This window comes from Cyrtonyx montezumae, unplaced genomic scaffold (genome assembly GCF_038088225.1).
Source record: "Cyrtonyx montezumae isolate F1298 unplaced genomic scaffold, pur_monq_1.0 scaffold_13, whole genome shotgun sequence".
Taxonomy (NCBI): Eukaryota; Metazoa; Chordata; class Aves; order Galliformes; family Odontophoridae; genus Cyrtonyx; species Cyrtonyx montezumae.
The window spans coordinates 1,581,152-1,597,914 of record NW_027071859.1 but is presented as its reverse complement, the minus strand read 5'-3'; the positions used below and the strand labels follow the sequence as shown (position 1 = coordinate 1,597,914).

The window sequence follows — 16,763 nt, the reverse complement described above, 5'->3', positions numbered from 1 at the left end:
ATTACATCACAACTGCTAAATTATTATTTACTATTTTGAAAGCCAAGAAAAAAAAGGAACAGTACTCAGTAGTTATTCCACAAATCAGGCAAAAGAGAAAATAATAATAAAAAGCTTTAAGGTGCAGTATGTTTTCAGTGGAACAGGTTACCTAGTGTTTTAGTTGATGCCCTTTTCCTGCATTCAAGGTGAGGCTGGATCAAGCCTTGGGCAACCTGATGCAGCTGTGGTGCCCCTGTTCAGTGCAGGGGAGTTGAACTACATGGCCTTTAAAGGTCCCTTCCAACTCTAATACATGTAATATGGAATCCTTAGTTACGCATGTAATCGAGTCAAATGGAAGAGTAAGCAAGAGTGGTGAGATGGAAACCAAGACTATGATAACTATGTCTATTAAAGCCTTTATATTTCAAAACATGGTGGTGTTAGCTATTTATCAAATGCTAGGAACTGTTCAAGAGGGGAAGTTACTCCAGCTATCACTATTTAGCTGGGTTACCATAGGTCCCAGCCACTGCAGGATCTGAGGATAAATTAAAAAAAAAAAGACCAAAAAGAAGTAGATGGTAATTGCAGCATCTGTGTCCCTACTGCTCTGTGCAGGTGAATGATGTTCTACAATGCTGCACACTGACACGTGCAGTCTGTGCCAACAAATCAGCCATGACTACAGCAAACAAACAGAGACTCCAAGTTATGCAGAGACTACAAGTTAGGGATTGGATTTAGTAGTTGGGTAGAGATAGTGATAGGAGGATGGTTGGACTAGATGATCTTATAGGTCCTTTCCAACCTTACGAACCTATGAACCTATGCAGCTTTCATTCAGAACTTCAGCAGTTTACAAACAGACATACTCAACAGCTATAGTCACAACTGTACCTAAAATCCATTTCAGATCCTGTCTGCTAGAACTCAGGTGTGACAAAACACTTGAGGAGAAAAAGTAGAAAGTGCTGAACACGACTAGTGTACTAGCTTATACTTTGATCAGCACTCACATAAAAGACACAGGTTTTCACTTGAGTAGGACACTTCACTTCCAACATTAATCTTTCACCTAGCCATCAGGTGACACATGAAATCAACTTGCAAAAATTGGAAGCAGAGAGCTTCAGGAAGCTAATTTTGAACCACGTACCTCAAAACACATCAGTCCAAAATATCCACACATAGGATGCACTAGAGAAATTGTACCCAGCTCAGAACACATAACTAAACAAGAACATGTGCACTGACACCTCCCTTAGAGGAATCCTTCACATATTTATAAAAGCAGGTTTCACAAATTAACTACAAAATCCACATTAAATTGGAGCTTCCAAGAGAAAAGTACAGCACCAGTAGAGCAGAAATGAGACACGGACCACAGATAAGGGCTATACCTCAGTTAATTCTGTTTAAGATAAAATTGCTCTCCAGATTAACCTGGAGTGTTTCCCCATAAAAACATCCTTTGTGTATTTATTTTGCTGTCTGAGTATAAATATTATTTTGAAATTAGTTATGGGAAAGCTCCTTCATCAGTTTGTGAAGAAACCCAGCAGCAAGTTTCCTCTGGGTAGAAGTGTGCTCAGGGGTGCCATGTGCTAACTGAAGCCTCCCACCTCCTTCTGCCCCTTCAGAAGCAGCAACAGGGCACTCAGCTGAGAGAGAGAAGTAAGGGAGGAGGTGAGTACATTCCAGATGTGATGTTTGAGCCTCATCTTTTCAGGTGAATTCTACTGGTCAGTGATGAAATGAAGCTTCAGTACCACTAAAGAGAGCTCTAGAATAACTGCACTTAAAAATGGGCTATGGAAATGTGGCTGATAAGCCTCTAAGAATGAGTTTTCAAATAGCTTTTCTAACGCTTGCTCTGTTTCCAGCTCTTGCCTCTTAGTACCAGTCGCTCAAAGTATCAGGCCTCCTCAACAAAATCCAGCTGCACTAAGCACCGTATACAAGAGACTGACTTAAAAGCTTTAAAATATCCAATCACCTCAGCAGCAGAAAGATCCACAGTAGTTCCTCTCTAAGAACTGTCCTTCCTCCACTCCTCCCTACCAATGCGAAGGATAGAAAAATCAGAGCAAAGTTTTCCATCTCATGCCACTCTTGCCCAGTGTATTTGATGAGGCAGCTGAGAAAAGAAAAACACTATTGGATAAACAAGTTCTAGTCACATCTGTTGCCACTGCTTCTTTAGTGAAGGGTCAAAAAGAGTCTTCTGTGCATGTTTGCAAAGAAAGGCTTCAGCTCTGTACGCTAAACTGGTTATTTTTGAACAACGCAATCTCAGCAAAATTCAGAGTTCAAATATGGTAAACAAGTATGGGACAGAATAGAGGAATTCTTCACAATCCCAAATTACAGTCTGGTTAACCAGAATGCTCCCTAAGCCAGGTCATTGCTGCTTTCTCCCACCATCATTCCAAATGAACTACCCAAAGTCAGATGATCTCACTGATCAGCTTCAAATGAAAAAAGGGACACGACCAAAGTCATAAGTTCATGGTGATAACAGGGTCATTCAAGTACTATCCTAGCTCATCACCGTAAGACAGAATGGATTATTAATACTCAAGTCAAGCACACACTCATTGGGTGTTGCATGCTATATAAATTCACTGGACTTATTAGCAGCAGAGCCCATTATCCCAAAAAGGCCCACAGAAACCTATCTGTGCTTTGTAGATTAGTGAGATACTACATTGCTAGAAATTTAGCCAAAACCAAGCAGCTAGAAAGAATGAAAAAGATTTCAGGAACACACAAACCTAGCTGGCAAAGCACACCTGTTTGCTTTGCATTTCTTTCATATTGTATACAGCATGCATTTCTTCAGCACTGAGAAATGAAGTCCTTGAACTATCTAACTGGCAGAGAAACAGTCTTTCAGCCTACATAAGAACTGCTATTAAAACAAGATTCACTTCTTTGCCATTGATAAAATGTAGCACTGAAACCAGAGAGACCTTCCAGGGCATTCAGCACTGCACAAACTCGAACCCCACTCACACCAGCAGGAGTTATCCAACACATCAGCAGGATTAGCAGTTCAGAGATCATGCTTCCACTCCCCACGTCAGCGCGAGCTCTCTGGCTGCTGCTGGGCATGGCATAGCACAGTGTCACTACAAGGATTCTGAGTTTTTCTTAGTTACAACAATGCAACTTCCCCACAGCCATCACACAGATCTACAACGCCAGGGAAAAGCTTTCACCTTCACTGTGGGCAACTACAAGTGTCCTTCCACTCTCTGATAACTCTGGGCTAAAACAAACATGCAAACACTTCTTCAAATCTATGTTTTAGCATGGAACACTGAAACTTTTTTTTTTTAATCACCAGAATTACCTCAGACAGTTATAAGCATCCAAAAAGAGAAACTTAAAAGGGAATTAAGTTGCTCTTACTTCAAACATGCTGCCCATCCATGGCCTCCTACATAGCTAACTGTACCACAAGACGTTTCTATAGCATGACTGTCTGAGTTAGAAGCTGAAGCCAAAACAACAACAAAAAACAAACCAGTTCTCACATACCTGTGTTTTGCTCCACAGTAAATCTGATTTCTAATGTAAGCAAAGAGATAAGAGTACAGCCTTGCAGAAAATTGGTATATCTTCCCAGGAATACAATACCCAGCCACACAGCAGCCAATGGCCAGCTCTACAGAGCCCACAGTGACAGAGCTCCTTTTCAAATGCACCATGAGGCACACCTTCCCAACAGCCAGCTCTTAAACATAAAGCCATTTATAATGACAACTCTGAGCAAAGAGCGTAGCGAAAATAAGGCCTGTTCTGTTACCAAAAGTATTTCCCATCATTTTTGTTTCTAAAGAACCCAATTTTCAACTTTTAATCTAAAAAAAAAATCTTTATAAGGTTAACAAGTTACGGCCAAGAGAAATAACTGCTTTTCAGATCAAGCACGGCTGCACAAAGCACACAGTACGTATTGTGGAGGGAGAAGAAGAATATATCTGAGGAAAAAAACAGAACAGCATTTTGAGACAGCTTGTATTGCTGGAGTAATACACCCTACCACTATCAGTGGCTCTGCCTGTTGTGGCATAGAAAATACAACTGACAAAAAATATGCTCTTCGTTACCAGAGTATAGCTAACAAGTATTTATATAAAAGATTTAGCATCAGTTCTGACCTTAATCCTATGAACATTTCACTGACGTAAAGTCTCTGAACCACACAAAGCCAAACACTGATCCAGCTGCAGGATGAAGCTGTAAGGCATGAGAAACTGACAGGGGTTACGAAGGTGTAACACAATGGCAAGTGCAACAGTGACAGAAAGCAGCAAGGTCTTAGGCTGCAGCAAGGGAGGATCTGCTCAAATGCAACATCCATGGGTGCAGAAGCAAAGGAAAGGAACCTGCTTACCTTTAGAAAGCCTCAGTACACAGGGATCTCCAGAGGGATGCCCTCACCTCCACCACCAACCCTTAAACGAGGTCTGGGAAGGGGTGGATCCTGGCTCCAGCCCTTCTGGTCACTCAGGTGCACTGCATGCACCTGAGCTCCCCTGGGCTGGCCCAGGTGCTCAACCATTGGTGCAAGCCATGACTTAGCATTTCTGCTACAGAAGGTTAGTTCTAATTATGTATGTGCCACTGTAAAATTTCCACTCTCACAATCCTTAAAAATATTCCAACAATACAAAGCTGATCCTGAGCACAGCCTCTACTCCCTCTGCATAAGAGATTTCAAGATAAACAGATGGAATCAAGAAAAATAACTTTGGAAACAAGTTCAGATCACAATAATCAGTGTGCTAGACACACTGAAAACTGTTTTAAAAATTAACACCTTCCTGCTCTAAGTTCTGCAGTAACACAGTAATGTATCTAAACACAGAGAAAGCATAAGACAGAACTTCAGAAAGCTTTACACATTTTCAAATTATTATTAGATCAAATAGCATACAACTGCAACATCTTAACAATGAAAAGCCAGATACACCCATGTGAAAGGGCAGGGCTTTGTAAGCTGATGAGCACTTGTGCAGCCTGAGACAACCTGACACTAACACGAGAAGCAGTCAGTGGGCTGAGTACTATCCCCAGCTGTACTTAAAACCACACAGTCTACAAAACAGACTTCTTTTTCCTGACATTCACAAACATTTCTTCAAATGCAAGCAAATATTTAAAATACTCTTAATGGATAACCAGAATTGCTTTATTTGTGTAGATATATATATATATATATATATAATGTATGCATGCATGCTTGTAAAGGCAAAGAGACCAGCACAAATAAGGAGAGGTTACAAAAGGAAGGAAAAATGAATACTCACCCACCTCTGAGGATACAGGCTCACAGAAAAGAATTCTAGAGGAGGGATCTCCAACAAGAGATCCTTTCTCAGTGGCAGTCAGCCCTTAAATGAGGTCTAAGAGCAGTGCAACCTGGCTCCATCCCTTCCGGTCACACAGGTGTATCACCTTCACCTGTGCTCCCTGGGCTGACCAGGTACTTCCTTCAGGTGCTCAATCTGTGGTCTCAGCAGTCCCCATACAATGCTTACCATGAAAAACTGCTTTATGCATCCTAAGACAACTTCTCTCAGTATTTTACAATTTCATTCCAAGGCTCCCATACGTTTCCTGCTTTATGAGCCGATCGTAAAAACATAATTCCTCCAAAAGATTCACTTAATTCCATAATGTTCTGGTTCAAGAAACAGGAGTAGCATTTGTGACACAGACTGCATGTGAATAACCCCCTCACCTTAAATGGAATTACTTAAAGCTTAACATATCACATAAATGTTCTGGGGAATCAAATCCTGCCTCAACATTTCAGTGTGGTCAGCAACTACCAAACACCATCCATCACTGGAGCAAGATGACCTTAAAGGTCCCTTCCAACATGAACCCTTTTATGATCCTGTGATTAGAACCCTATTAAGACTTACTTTGCACAAATTCATCTTCTCACTGCATATACTTTTTGTTGAGAAAGCCAGGACAAGCTGAAGGTACTCTTTGTATTACTCCAGATAGATTGCCTGAAATAGGAGATCTTACTCAACTTCCAAAGACAAACTATGCAGCCACAATCCCTATTTTCTTTAAGAAAGATATCACCCTTTTCTGCACTGTAATCCTCCAGCCTTTTTATTTCCCAGGATCTTAGGATGTCAGCATGGATTGGTTATAAATTGCCTAAATGGGACAATCTGTAACTTCCTAAATTATGTAGTTTATAAAAAATGTCAGCTTCTGTCAGAGCCTGGAAAGTTCTTTCAGAGTAGTAACTTCATTTTGTGGTGCTGGCCAAGAGAAACAGATGTCATTTTTCCTCCACATGGTTCATCCCTGACACTTTATCACTTCAAGATTCCCTCTTTGTTCTCCCCCAGCAAAACAACAAGAACGTATTTTTCAATGTGTTCGTTACATTCAAAGAACGCCTTCAGTTGCCACTATTCTAATGAAACTGTGAGAGCTGTTACTCTAACGCACAGGACTGTTTGTATAGCTCTCACAGTATAACTCCACCAGCTCCGAAGTAAAAGGAAATGTCTATTTCTTCCATTTATATGGCCAACAATAACTCCTGCGTTCTGACAGAGCGTGTGTATGCTGGCGGGGAGGGCAGCTGGTAGTTTCAAAACACTTTATCAGGAAGTGCACAATGAAATAAGAGGCAGGTTTCCCAGATACTGACCCAAAGAGATGCTCGGGCTTCTTCTGACCCCAAACTTCATAGCTGTTCTTCTGTTTTTAAACACGGTTACAGATGTTTTCTCCACACACACATACACAAAGATAAAAATTCAGTGTAAATAACTCTTTTAGGTGAGAACAATAACAGAGCTCCCTTGATGCAGAGAACTTACATTTTCCATCTGAGAAGGAACTCAATACAGACAGAAATCTGCTATGCTTGTAATACAGTTTTCACCTACTTCAGAAGACTCAATGCACTGCGAGTTGTTATCTCACCTACATTAAACAAAGAATGCACCAACTGAACATATCCCATGCTGCACCTACAGCAGTCTGACAGTCTCTTAAGGACATTTAACTAAAAACAAATCTGCTTTTGGATATGGGACTCTGTAGAACCCAGTGGAGAAAAGTAATTCCTTTCATGTATACAGCCCATATAGCCACTCAAACTAGGAAGAGCTACACGACAGTGAAGGTAACTCTACAACATATAACAGAACAAGACTACATTACTTCCACTGCAATTTCACCTGCATAAAATGCTCTTTCCTAAAAGCAGCAACTAGGAGCTCTAGAAGTCTGCTAGGAACAGGCTGTGTGAGAGCAGGAAAGGAAGTGGGACATGGGCCTGGGGGAGATGTACCACTTTGCTCACAGAAAGTAGTCGTGTCCATAACTGATCAAAACTAACAAAAAATGGCTGTTCAAATGAAGCCTGAATCACCTTTAATTCCTGAGCAAACTCCTTCACAACTACAAAAGAAGCATACACAAGGAGAGCACGTAGCTGGATGCAGCAACACTAAGGTGTTAAGTATTTCCCTTACAGCAAAAAGACAAACATAGTTTTCACGGTGACAAAAGTTGTTATCTATGGAGTCCTGAGATAACTTCTCTAGAGTTGAGGTAGACAAAGTAAGTGGCAGAAAAAGAATACCTACACATTTATAAATCTGTATACAAAAATTAATGCTTTAACATTCCTCCTACCCTTATACTCAGCTCTAACATCATGGGAATGAGAACGATGAGAGTGGAGCCTGTTAGATAAAAGTACCTGAAAATTTAAACTGGTACATGGTAAGATGTTAAGGACCACATGCACACAAATGAATATATATTCAACTATCACTGACCTAAAGTAAAATGATCAAAAGAAGGGTGACATCTATAAACCATCAACATAAGTCCACAGTTTGACTAAAGAAAATTTCCCTATCTTTCAAATGCAGTTACCCATCTACAGGTCAGAAGTTGGGTGCTTTCACCATTTTAATTCAATACAGCTTATTAAAATGAATTTGAAAGTATGAAGCAGCATAGCAAATGGAAGCTTTTAAATACTGAGAACTTTCAGTGATCTTGCCAAAGTAAAGATCAGTAGCCACAAATTATTCCTTTTTAAGCCCATCTTACTTTATCTCATCTTCTTTTAAAAAACATCCTGAAGAGTCTTCCAGACCTAGAACTTCACCAGGATCTTTTGAAAACGCAGATTTATGTTTCAGAACTCTGGGATTAGCTTTCTTCATTTCATTTTCAACTTTTCACATAGGAGAAAATCCCTTGAAATACTTTTGCAACATTTCATAAAGCAACACTCCCTTTAATGTGCAGCTGAACTCAGCAATTGGCAAGCATGAATGCTTTCCCCCCCTCAATAAGTAACATTCATAATCATATATTTAAAAAAAAATGCACAAGTTAGACACAAGCCACTACTGCCTGATTTTCTATCTGCATCCTTAGAGGTTAACATATCTTTTAGCTCTAAGCTGAATAACTCTTTCAAGTGCCTGGGTAAATCAAGAATACAAATCCACATGGGACAAACTCATTAATTTTTCAAGCCCCCCATCCCAACAGTACAGTGTCTTGGACACACATGAAAAGGGGAAAAAAGGCAGGTCACATTCTTGACAAATATGTTGTTTTCTACCAAATGAACTTTTGCAGGCAGCCCAGATTCAGGGGTTAGCAGCCAAGACAAAGGCTTCCACAGGAGGGATCCTTCCAATTATGCAAGAACCTTTGAGAGCGACACAGCCCATCTGTCCACAGATTGCCCAAGGTTTTAGAAGTGAACTATAAAATCACACAGCATCACAGCTTGGAAGTTTGATTCTATAGCTTCCCAAGAGTCCACTCCATATACAACAACAAATAAGTGATGTTTGTAATGTTTGTCACAGCTTTACTTTGCATCAGTCAAAACCCAGTTATACACAATTGCTTCATGTCTTAATTTCATGCAAAATTTGCTGATGTCAGCAGTCTCGTTTGCTGTACTAGCACTGAAAGATGCTAATACCAAATATCTATTTAAATAAGCATACATGACAATAGAAACCAGCTTGCTTTGATGAAGGACCGAGCAACAGAGGTCTCTAACGACTTCTGAAGTAACACCAATAATGCATTTATTTAGTCAGCAAAACTTTTCCCTCCGTTCAATACAAGATGTGATTTGTATTCATCTCTGAACGCTCTCCAAATTAAAAGCAACATCAGTTCAGAAATAATCCAGAAACATCACCAAGTTCTAGCACTAACATTTGCTCTTCTTTCCCCTCATCCCCATCACCTCATGCACTAAGCAGCTAGCTATAAGAAATACACACACAGCAGATGGTACCAGTAGTACAGCTGGTTACTTACATCATACTTTGCAACTCAGGTGTAAAACTTGTTGATTTTCCCATCCCTCTTCCACTGCTTGAAGAGGCAGCTGTTGACATCGGGCTAGCCACAGTGCTGCTCATCTGAGAAAACAAAGAAATAACAGCAATTACAAAGACATCTCATTTTAGAAGAGAACAGTAACAACTACATCCCTCACAAAACTCTATGTGCTGTAGAAATTTCAGGCCTACTTCTGCATACAGAACTTGGTAACCCCTTCCAGTCAATGCTCAAAGAAAGGCATCCAGACAGCCAACTGAAAAAGCGCATTTTAATAATTGAACATCTAAGAGAAATTTGTAGTACTGTAAAGGAATTTCACCCTAATGGCTGCTACGTACATTCCACACTAGATATTCAAGAGAGAAGAAAAGCTACACAGGGTAGACTTGAGCATAAGGCCCTGCATTCAAAAAGAAGCCTATCTGAGCCTACAGGAGATGCTTGCTGTAATTACTGTAAGCACTGGAAATGTATTCTGTTGTTGTTTTTTTAAAACTTATCTCCTCAGGAACTCATTTAAAAGTACCCAAAAAGAACCAAAGTATTAAAACAAAATTACTGTTACTCTTGGCATATATGATATTCATACACACTGATGTCTTGCTACCTAGAACATTCTCTTTCATTGCCATGGTATTGCAAGCACTGGTAAAGCCATCCCTGCTTGCCTCCACTGAGACCAATGCAATAGTGAAACAGAATTGGAAAAACAAATAAAAGTTCACAAGCACTGGGATCATAAATTCCTTTTTGAAACACACATTACAATCAGAAAATCACTTAAGTTGGAAAAGACCTTCAAGAGCCCATCTCTGAAGCACACCCCGAAGCCCCACATCTCCTAAATACCACCAAGGGCAGAGAATGCACCACCTCCCCAGGCAGCCTGTCCTGGTGCTTAACCACCATCAATGGGAAGAACTTCTTCCTGATATCCAATGTAAAGCTCCCCTGGTGCAACATGAGGCCACTGCCCCACACCCTATCACTTGGGACACAAGGAAAGAGGATAGCACAAGGGCTGCAGAGCGATGTGGTCTCTCCTTCTCCCCACTTCTCTCAGCCATTCCACCTCTGTGCTGTTCTCTCCCCCAGTTTCAAAAAGAAAGGCACAGCATGATAGAGCCTAGACAGGCACTGCCATTATACAAGATGTTTTACAGCTTTGCTATATGAATGTCTTACATAAAAAGCCTCCAAATCAAACCAAGTACTACTCTTATTCTGTAGGTAAATCTAACAGGTGTACACTTTCCTTGTCAATAAAATGCAAGTCAAATGCCTGGAAGTGATTTAATTTCATAAAAAATCTTAACTTGATCAAAGTCTGAGAAATCAAAGTTAATTTATGGAAAATAGGAGTTTCATTTTTCCCCTTCAAGATTTTTTTTGTTTTGTTTTCAAACACGGAGCTGCACCCATCATGGAAACCCTCAGATACACAGAGCACATTTGCATGCCACGTTCCCTCTTCCACCTCGTTTGCTGCCCACTAGCACCAGCTCACTCGTGCCACTCAGTCCTTGCACTATTAGCAGTAGCAGCAGCATTAATGATGAAAAGCACATGTTGTCGTGCTTTGCTGGAAGACCTCTAAAAAGATCATAACTTGAAATTTCAAGTGGAAAAAGGTAAGATTAAATTTAGGTTACATTTTTAGAAAATAAAAGTAACCACATTAGGTGTCATTAAAAGCATTGCAGTCGATCACAAATAGGTGGCTCTGAGTGAAGAAAGCTTGTAACCCTAGCTGTGCATAAGATACTTTCAGAAAGCAACAGAATTAGCATTCTGAAACACTGATGATAGAATAGCTTATGGAGGGACAGCACAAAGCAAGAAGCTCATCCCTTCAGAGATACGCTCGTATTTTTTATGACTGCTTTCAAGTAGACTTGTATCTTCAAGCAGATTCTAATTTAGGTCCCCATCCTGCAAGCATCTGTGCACATGTGTAACTGTAATCATGTTTACTCCCACTGAAGTCTGATTTTAATCACAAGTACTTACACACCAGGCTTCAGCGCTGGCAGGATGCTGCCATAACCAGCAGTTAACAAAGAGTCCCAGAAACTAAACAATCAAATTAGTGACGTTTAAAAAAGGAAAAGGTCTTAAGTGCATCTATCGTGTGAAAGAAGCTGACAGAGTGTTTCTAGGAAAGCTCTACACTCATACAGAAGGGGCTAAAGAGGAAGCTGCAGTGATACCCACGTAGCAGAAGCAGAATTCATCTGTATTCTACACCTTGTTATTTGAGACGAGTCATGTTCATTTTAGTAGCTATCTATATTCAACACCACACTACCAGCATTCCTCGGTAATACAGATGATCATAGACTCACCAAGGCTGGGGAAGACCTCCAAGACCAAGCAGTTCAGCCTTCCACCCAGCACCAATAGCTCCTAAATCCTATCAGGCTATACACTGTCTTCAAGCATTACTGAAAAACATGGGAAGTCTTACTTAGAAACATGAGACAACAAACTGCTGTGCGTTGACAGCCTTCCATAAAGCTCCCATTTTACACTGGATTTCAGCTGCACTCCTGTTCACTGTTATCCTTAGTGCACCCACTGATTTCTCTGGTTCCACGCACGATCCAGGCTTCAGGTCTGGAAACGCCAGCAGAGCGCAGACCACACTGCTCCTTTAGGATACGTGCTTTGCTTCATCCATGGGCTGTGTCTGGGAACTGTTGGCTCATGGTCTGAACCACTGCTGGATCAGCTGAGGGGAGCACTGAGTCAGCCATGGGAGCACAGGTGGAGGCAGTGCACTGTGTGAGCAGAAGGGGTGGAGAATGAGTGCACCTCTCCCAGACCCCACTGAAGGGCTGACCACCACTGGGGAGGGGTCTCTTGTTGGAGACTGCTCCTTTGGAGTTTTTCACTGCAAACCTGGGACATAAGTGAGCATTTCATTTCTTTTTGATTATCCCTTTCCACTGCAAGAATTTTTCTAGCTATACAACCTGTAGAATACCATTCTGACTACAATAGTATCAGGAATTGCTCATTCTGTTAACTACACAGGCTATCTTCTGGTCATTTAGGAGGCATTCTTACCTCCTAAATCATGGTACAATTCTGCTGTTGCTGGGTCAGTAGAACATCTGTGAATTGTGACTGTCCTATTTTAGATGAAGTTCTTTTTCCTGTTCTCCAAATGAATGAGAACAGCCTCATTCAAAACCCTCAGGTCTGTACATCTGTGCAAGCGTCGATTTGGGAGCTGAAAGCTTCTCAGCTACTGCTTCACCAAAAACTCTGCTCTTCCCGCTGCAACCAAACGATTTAACTTTCAAATCAAGCAGGTGTACAGCATTTTCTTGACATAAAAAACCAACAGCTTGTCAGGCTTTGTCAGACCCTTCACAATAATTACTTCCACAGCCCACGTTTTGTTTGATGGTTTAGATAATTAACTTCTTTACACATCAAAGTCCCATCATCCGTATGTTCTACTTCCTTTCTTCCGGACGTTAAAAAAATAATAATAATTCAAAAGCAGAAGCACTCCCAAATCAATTTTCTTCAATAAGTAGAGCTAACATGGAACTGAAAAGCCTACTGTAATCTTCAATGGGTCAATATACTGTATTTGTTTTAGCTCCAAACCAAAATGCAGCTGTTTGCCATATTCTATAAAATGAATTCAGATGTTGAGATTAGGTCACAGATTATTTCAACATGCCATATTTTAATCGTGAACTCCAGCAAACAGAAGATAGCTTCTGATGAGTGCTGTCTGGAAGTAGCAATTATGAGGTCCTATCCAGATACACCCAGCTTTCACAAATTCCTTTCCCATAAAGAGAATCTTGCAATCGTATGTATATAATAAATATAACTCTTAATACAGAGATTTAAGAACATCTACTATAACTTCAGTATCTTTTATATAAAACAGTCACAATAGAAAACAGTATTTCTTCCATACAAAACAGCAGAAGAAAAGAGTATTTGGCTGAGGGAAATGAACTGTAAATTGTTTCTTGACAAACGTAGGCACACCTCTCTCACTGAGCTAAAATAGATGAGCAGACTTTCACTTCAGTGCCATCTCTTTTAGCCACATCTATTCTGAAGTCACCAAGCAATACAAGCTCACAGTTACAGAACAATAAGCCAGATGTATAACCCATATATGACGTATTTATTCAAGATCCAGTTGAGAGGTGTCTAAGAACTGAAGTTGAAGAATTGAAGGAAAGAATTTAGGTCCAGTGCTCCTGAAATTTGAATGTAATGCACAGGCTGCACATGCTGCCCATATCCGTTGATTATTACATCTCCAAGCTACTTATTTCTTACTTGCATTTGAGGCAAACAGAAGCAGTCTTAAAAAATATATATATATATTTTTTTTTTTTTTAGTAAAACCAACACTGTAAGTGCTTTCATCTTCTATTTTCAAAGACTGCTCAGGTACTTCCATCAATGACTACAGGCAAATTGTCACGTGAGGAACTAAGGGAAGGGCACATCCACTCTCAGCATCTCATCAATACATATACTCCATAACTCAACCAAATCATGAAGAGCATTTATATTCCTGCAGTTTTCATAGAATCACAGAACGGCCTGGGTTGAAAAGGACCTCAAAGATCATCTGGTTCCAACCCCCTGCCATGGGCAGCATCACCAACCACCAGAGCAGGCTGCCCAGAGCCACATCCAGCCTTGCTCTGAGTGCCTCCAGGGATGGGGCATCCACAGCCTCTCTGTGCAGCCTGTTCCAGTGCATCACTGCCCTCTGAGTGAAACACTTCCACCTAATATCTAACCTAAATCTCCCCTGTCTTAGTTCAAAACCATTCCCCCTTGTCCTGTCACCATCCACCCATGTAGATAGTGTTTCATTCTGCTAAAAGACAACTGAGCATGTCAGCTGGGACAGCTTAAAACAAAACTGTTTTAAACTGAGGAGGGAAATCTGAATCTGAAAGGCCTACCAGAGCTTTGAATACAATTGATCAAAATCAGTGGCTGCATTTATTTTTAGCATCTCAAAAGTGTTTGCAAAATCAAGTCACGTACTAGCTAATCTATACTTGTAAACGTTCTCATGTCTCCGTTATGGTGTGAAGCACAGAACTAGTGAAAAAACAGTGATATGGAACAAATTATTACATTAAATGCATTACTGTAGAACTTACAGTGTCTTAATTCATCAAATAGACATCCAGTGTGGGTATTGCAACAGTTCTCTTTTCTTGTTCTTTATACTTTGCACATAACCTGAAATTGTGCAAAAATGCAAAGACTGATATTTTTATCTCTAGAAGCAAGAAACAAAACAGGAACTAAATGCCAAGATGACTAATAGCTATGTGAAAGCAACTATATGCACAACGTGCCAAGTGAGCACTGGAACAGGCTGCCCAGAGAGAGGTGGTGGATCTCCTTCCCTGGAGACATTCAGGACCCACCTGGATGCCTACCTGTGCAACCTGGGCTGGGAGCTGCTTTGCAAGGGTGTGGACTCCATGATCTCTAGAGTTCCCTTCCAACCCCTACAATTCTGTGATTCTGTGAATAGTTAACATCAAATTAAAACTAATGGCTTCATTTTCACACCCTTTACTTCAAAGTAATTAGGTTAACTAGCATGTTACCACCAAGTATTTTACTGCAGGCACAGGCTCACCAGCACAGAGGATTATAAGATACACTCGTCTAGGACTGGAGATGTACGATCCAAATTAACTACAGGAGATGAGATTTTAGTTAGTGCACTTCTTTAAAAAGAAAGAATGCAATTGGAAGTTTTGCTGAACACAAGCAAAGCTGGCTTGCTAAGAGCAAAATTTAAAAGAAAGACAAGCATGTACATTGTACATAACACTGCAGCACTGATCACCAGTAGCATGGAATAACTGAACAAAGGAAAACATTAACATTCTTCAGTTCTCCTGAGCTCGAGTAGGCTGGACCCAGAAACGTTCTGGAGTGAAAGGTCCATGATGAGCACAGTGCACAGATGTCCTAGACTTCACAAGCAAAGCAAACTATTGAAAACATGGAATTAATTCCTTTCTCAGCTCCTCGTCTGTCCACGTTCAGCAAGTCATGACCAACCTGCTGTGTAACACACAAAAACAAAGAAGCTGACCAACTTCCAAACTCCTTAAAAGCCAACAGATAAAGCAAAGGGACACACGCAGCCCAATCAAATCCAGAACACAGGGCATCCTGGGCAGGCAGTGATGCAGGTGCACCAGGCCAGAACACAGAAACACTGCACGCTGCTAGGGGTGTAACATAAGCTGTCCTCCATTTTTTTATTTTTTAGATTAATATAAATGTCACCAAACAGAATGTATGTGCTATTCACACTAGGGAGAACACATTTCATCTGCAATTGCTGCTTCCCTTATTACCTGATACACTAGATGCTTATGATGGTCCTACTTGAAAGTGAATAACAGAAATATTACCACGCAGTCATTCGCTCTGACTTAGAAATTAAACAAGAAGCATGTATGCCTGCATAACAGTGATTCAGACATACATATAGCATGTACAACAGTATAATACTATATAATAGAGCATACTACAGCATGCATACAGGATGCAGAGTAGAACATATTTCCAAACACACCGAGGTATGGGTTCTGCCCCAAAGATTAAAATGGTTCTTACTGATTTTGTCTTTACAACTGTCCTGCTCCACACACCTGGGGAAAAAGCAATCCTAGATGTGCATTCCCACACCTGGCAAGAAAGTATCTTCATACACTCTTACTGAAGACCTTAGAGGAAAGCCACAAACAAGCACAACTCTCTCACCAACTTTGCAGGGACAGAGAGTCTCTAACCAGCTACAGATGAAAGCACGACCCTCTGATCTAGCTATGCACAATGATAACTGCATTTTACATGAAATGGCTCAGTGTGTTCTCATATTTTAAGCTATCATTTGTCCATCCATGAGTTAGACATGACAGTTACTTAAGCCTCATCAGAAACAGACCACAGAACGGTCTGGACTACTGAAAGAATATTAATTCACAGATGTAACTCCTTTATTTGTGACTGAGGAATATACAGCATAATCTGACATCGCAGTTATGTCTGCACATCTGGAGATGTTTACAAATACTTCTGAGTTTCTGACTTTTCTTCTGAGGTTTGGGGTTTTTGTCTCCCCCTGAAAATGCATTAGTTTGGCAGTATTCTGAATATTCTATATCAATTTGTTAATAATTATACAGATGCTAAACTTAGTGACCATAACATTCACAAGGTTAGCGGGGTAGCTTTCAGTGATAGCAAGTACAGCATACTTGTATGTCTTGTAACAGAAACTGGCTTTGATCTTTGCAAGTTGCAGGCAGGATTCTAGCAAGCAGAGATGGGCAGATCCCAGCCTGTAATGTACCCAGCAC

General features: G+C 40.6%; 2 protein-coding genes across 6 annotated transcripts in view; one reads left to right on the top strand and one right to left on the bottom strand.

Annotated features, from left to right (window-relative positions):
* Positions 1–16,763, top strand: part of RUNX2 (RUNX family transcription factor 2) — a 199,130-nt gene that overhangs the window by 20,589 nt on the left and 161,778 nt on the right. The window lies entirely within an intron of this gene.
* SUPT3H (SPT3 homolog, SAGA and STAGA complex component) overlaps positions 1–16,763 on the bottom strand; it is a 256,585-nt gene that overhangs the window by 236,929 nt on the left and 2,893 nt on the right. For 2 of the 3 annotated variants that reach the window (XM_065730439.1, XM_065730438.1), the window contains exon 2: positions 9,343–9,446. In XM_065730439.1, coding sequence (XP_065586511.1) covers positions 9,343–9,446 — 104 coding nt within the window. Of the gene's footprint in view, positions 1–9,342; positions 9,447–14,531; positions 14,548–16,763 lie in introns of those variants that run through there. The other variant, XM_065730440.1, reaches the window with a different exon arrangement.